The sequence below is a fragment of the Pterocles gutturalis genome, unplaced genomic scaffold, assembly GCF_000699245.1.
Source record: "Pterocles gutturalis isolate BGI_N339 unplaced genomic scaffold, ASM69924v1 scaffold295, whole genome shotgun sequence".
Lineage (NCBI taxonomy): Eukaryota > Metazoa > Chordata > Aves > Pterocliformes > Pteroclidae > Pterocles > Pterocles gutturalis.
In genome coordinates, this window is record NW_010142951.1 from 1629 (window position 1) to 4029 (window position 2401).

General features: G+C 56.4%; 1 protein-coding gene across 1 annotated transcript; it reads right to left on the reverse strand.

The window, feature by feature from the left end:
• Positions 1–556: 556 nt before the first annotated feature.
• C5AR1 (complement component 5a receptor 1) lies at positions 557–1612 on the reverse strand. The gene has a single exon (XM_010084519.1). It carries the CDS (start codon positions 1610–1612, stop codon positions 557–559), a length of 1056 nt encoding a protein of 351 aa, XP_010082821.1.
• Between the last annotated feature and the right edge of the window lie 789 nt (positions 1613–2401).

Here is a 2401-nt window from a genome sequence, read left to right on the forward strand (position 1 = left end):
CCATGGGGCAGGAGATGGAAATAGGGTCCATGGTTGGGTTGGAGAGGCAGGAGAACATCAGGACAACGTCATCTCCTCCCAAGAAGGCCACCAAGGAAGCCCCAAGGAGGTCCCCAGGGGGAGGTGGGCACAAAACCACCCCAGGTGGCCACCATGTGGGGCAAATGCTAGGGAAAGGGGGTGATGGAGGCACCTTCTTCTCTCCCTGGGGCAGGAGATGGAAATAGGGTCCATGATGCTAGGGAAAGGGGGTGATGGAGGCACCTTCTTCTCTCCCTGGGGCAGGAGATGGAAATAGGGTCCATGGTTGGGTTGGAGAGGCAGGAGAACATCAGGACAACGTCATCTCCTCCCAAGAAGGCCACCAAGGAAGCCAGGAAGATGTCCCCAGGGGGAGGTGGGCACGAAACCACCCCAGGTGGCCACCATGTGGGGCGACTGGTGGGGAAAGGGGGTGATGGAGGCATCTTCTTCTCTCTATGGGGCTTGGTAGGACCTCCAGAAGAAGGTGGTGGCCTCAGGTGACATTCCAGCCCTGGAGCCACCTGGTTCCTGGTCAGATGGTGGTGCTGACGCTTTGATCATCCACGGTGGACTTGGTCTTCATCCTGCTGTCCCCCATGGTGCTGGTGGGGTCATCGCTCAGCACCCCCCGGAGAACGGCTTTCCAAGAACGTTGGAACTTGTCTTTGAAGTCTTGGCCCATGATGACGTAAATGATGGGGTTGATGCAACTGTTGATGTAAGCGACGCCGGCCACGATGGGGTCAGCTTCCACGGCACCCTTGAACAAGGCGCTGGATGGTTGGGTAGAAGCCAAGATCAACCCAACGACGTGGTAGGGCAACCAACAGGCGAAGAAGCTGACGATGACCACCAAGATGAGCTTGATGGCTTTCCGAGAGCGGGCAAAACCTTTGCTGTGGACACGAGCCAGGAGAAGACCGTAGCAAGCCGTGATGACCACGAAAGGAACCAAAAAACCAAAAACGAAGCGGGTGACGGCCGTCAGGAGCTCGGTGAAACGTTGGTGATGCCCAACGGCCGTATAATCCAGGACGCAAGTGGTCTTCTCGGAGAAGACGTCGAAACGGGTGGTGCGGAAGATGAAGGATGGAAGAGTGAGGAGCCCGGCGAGGAACCAAGCAGCCGCACAAGCCCCTCGGGCCAAGCCGAGGGTTCGGTGGTTTTGACACCAAACGGGTCGGGTCACCATGGCGCAGCGATCGGCGCTGATGGCCGTCAAGAGGAGGACGCTGGCGAACATGTTGAGGATGGTGAGGGAAGGGAGAAGCTTACAAGCGAAGCCACCCAACGGCCAGTGGTGGTCACGGGCCAGCGGAAGGGCCAAGAAGGGAAGGGCCAAGCAGCAGAGGAGGTCGGCCATGGAGAGGTTGAGGAACCAAACGCCGTTGACCGTGCGGCGGAGCTCGAAGGCCGTCACCCAGATGACGGCTCCGTTGCCCAAGACGCCCAAGAGGAAGATGAGGGCGTAGAGGGCCAGGATGGCGCGGTAGCTGTGAGGGACGTCGTAGTCATCGAAGCCGTCGATGGAGTAGTCGCCCCAGTCGTTGGAGTAGTTGAAGGTGTAGTTGGACATGGAGAAGTCCATCGTCCACCAGCTCCCAACCTAGAAACCACGCTCCGTTAGACCGTCAGCCAACGGTTTGGGGTGGAGGGACCTTCAAAGATCATCCAGTCCGACCTGGGAAGGACATCTTCCACCAGATGAGGTTCCTCAAAACCCCCTCTACACCATCACCCAAGGGTTTGGGGTCAAGGGACCTTCAAAGATCATCCAGTCCATCTCATCAGGGGTAGGAACATCTTCCATGAGATAATGTTCCTCAAAGCCCCATCCATAGAGTCATGGAAGGGTTAGGGTTGGAAGGACCTTCAAAGAACATCCAAGTCCAACTCCCTGCCATGGTCAAGGACATCTTCCACCAGATGAGGTTCCTCAAAACCCCCTCTACACCATCACCCAAGGGTTTGGGGTCAAGGGACCTTCAAAGATCATCCAGTCCAAGCCCATCATGGGTAGGAACATCTTCTACTAGATGATGTTCCTCAAAACCCCATCCATAGAATCATGGAAAGGTTTGGGTTGGAAGAACCTTCAAAGATCACCCAAGTCCAACTCCCTGCCATGGTCAAGGACATCTTCCACCAGATGAGGTTCCTCAAAGCCCCGTCTACACCATCACCCAACGGTTTGGCGTCAAGGGACCTTCTCCCCACCCTCATCACTAAAAAAAAATCTCTTCTCCGTGTCCATCATCATCATCTCTCCCTCCACCTCACGGAAGAGGCAGAACCTCCAAACCCAACCCAACGAGATGTTCCTCAAGAACCTGGGGTGCAAACACCCCAAACTCCTCGACTTCACGGTGTCCCACCC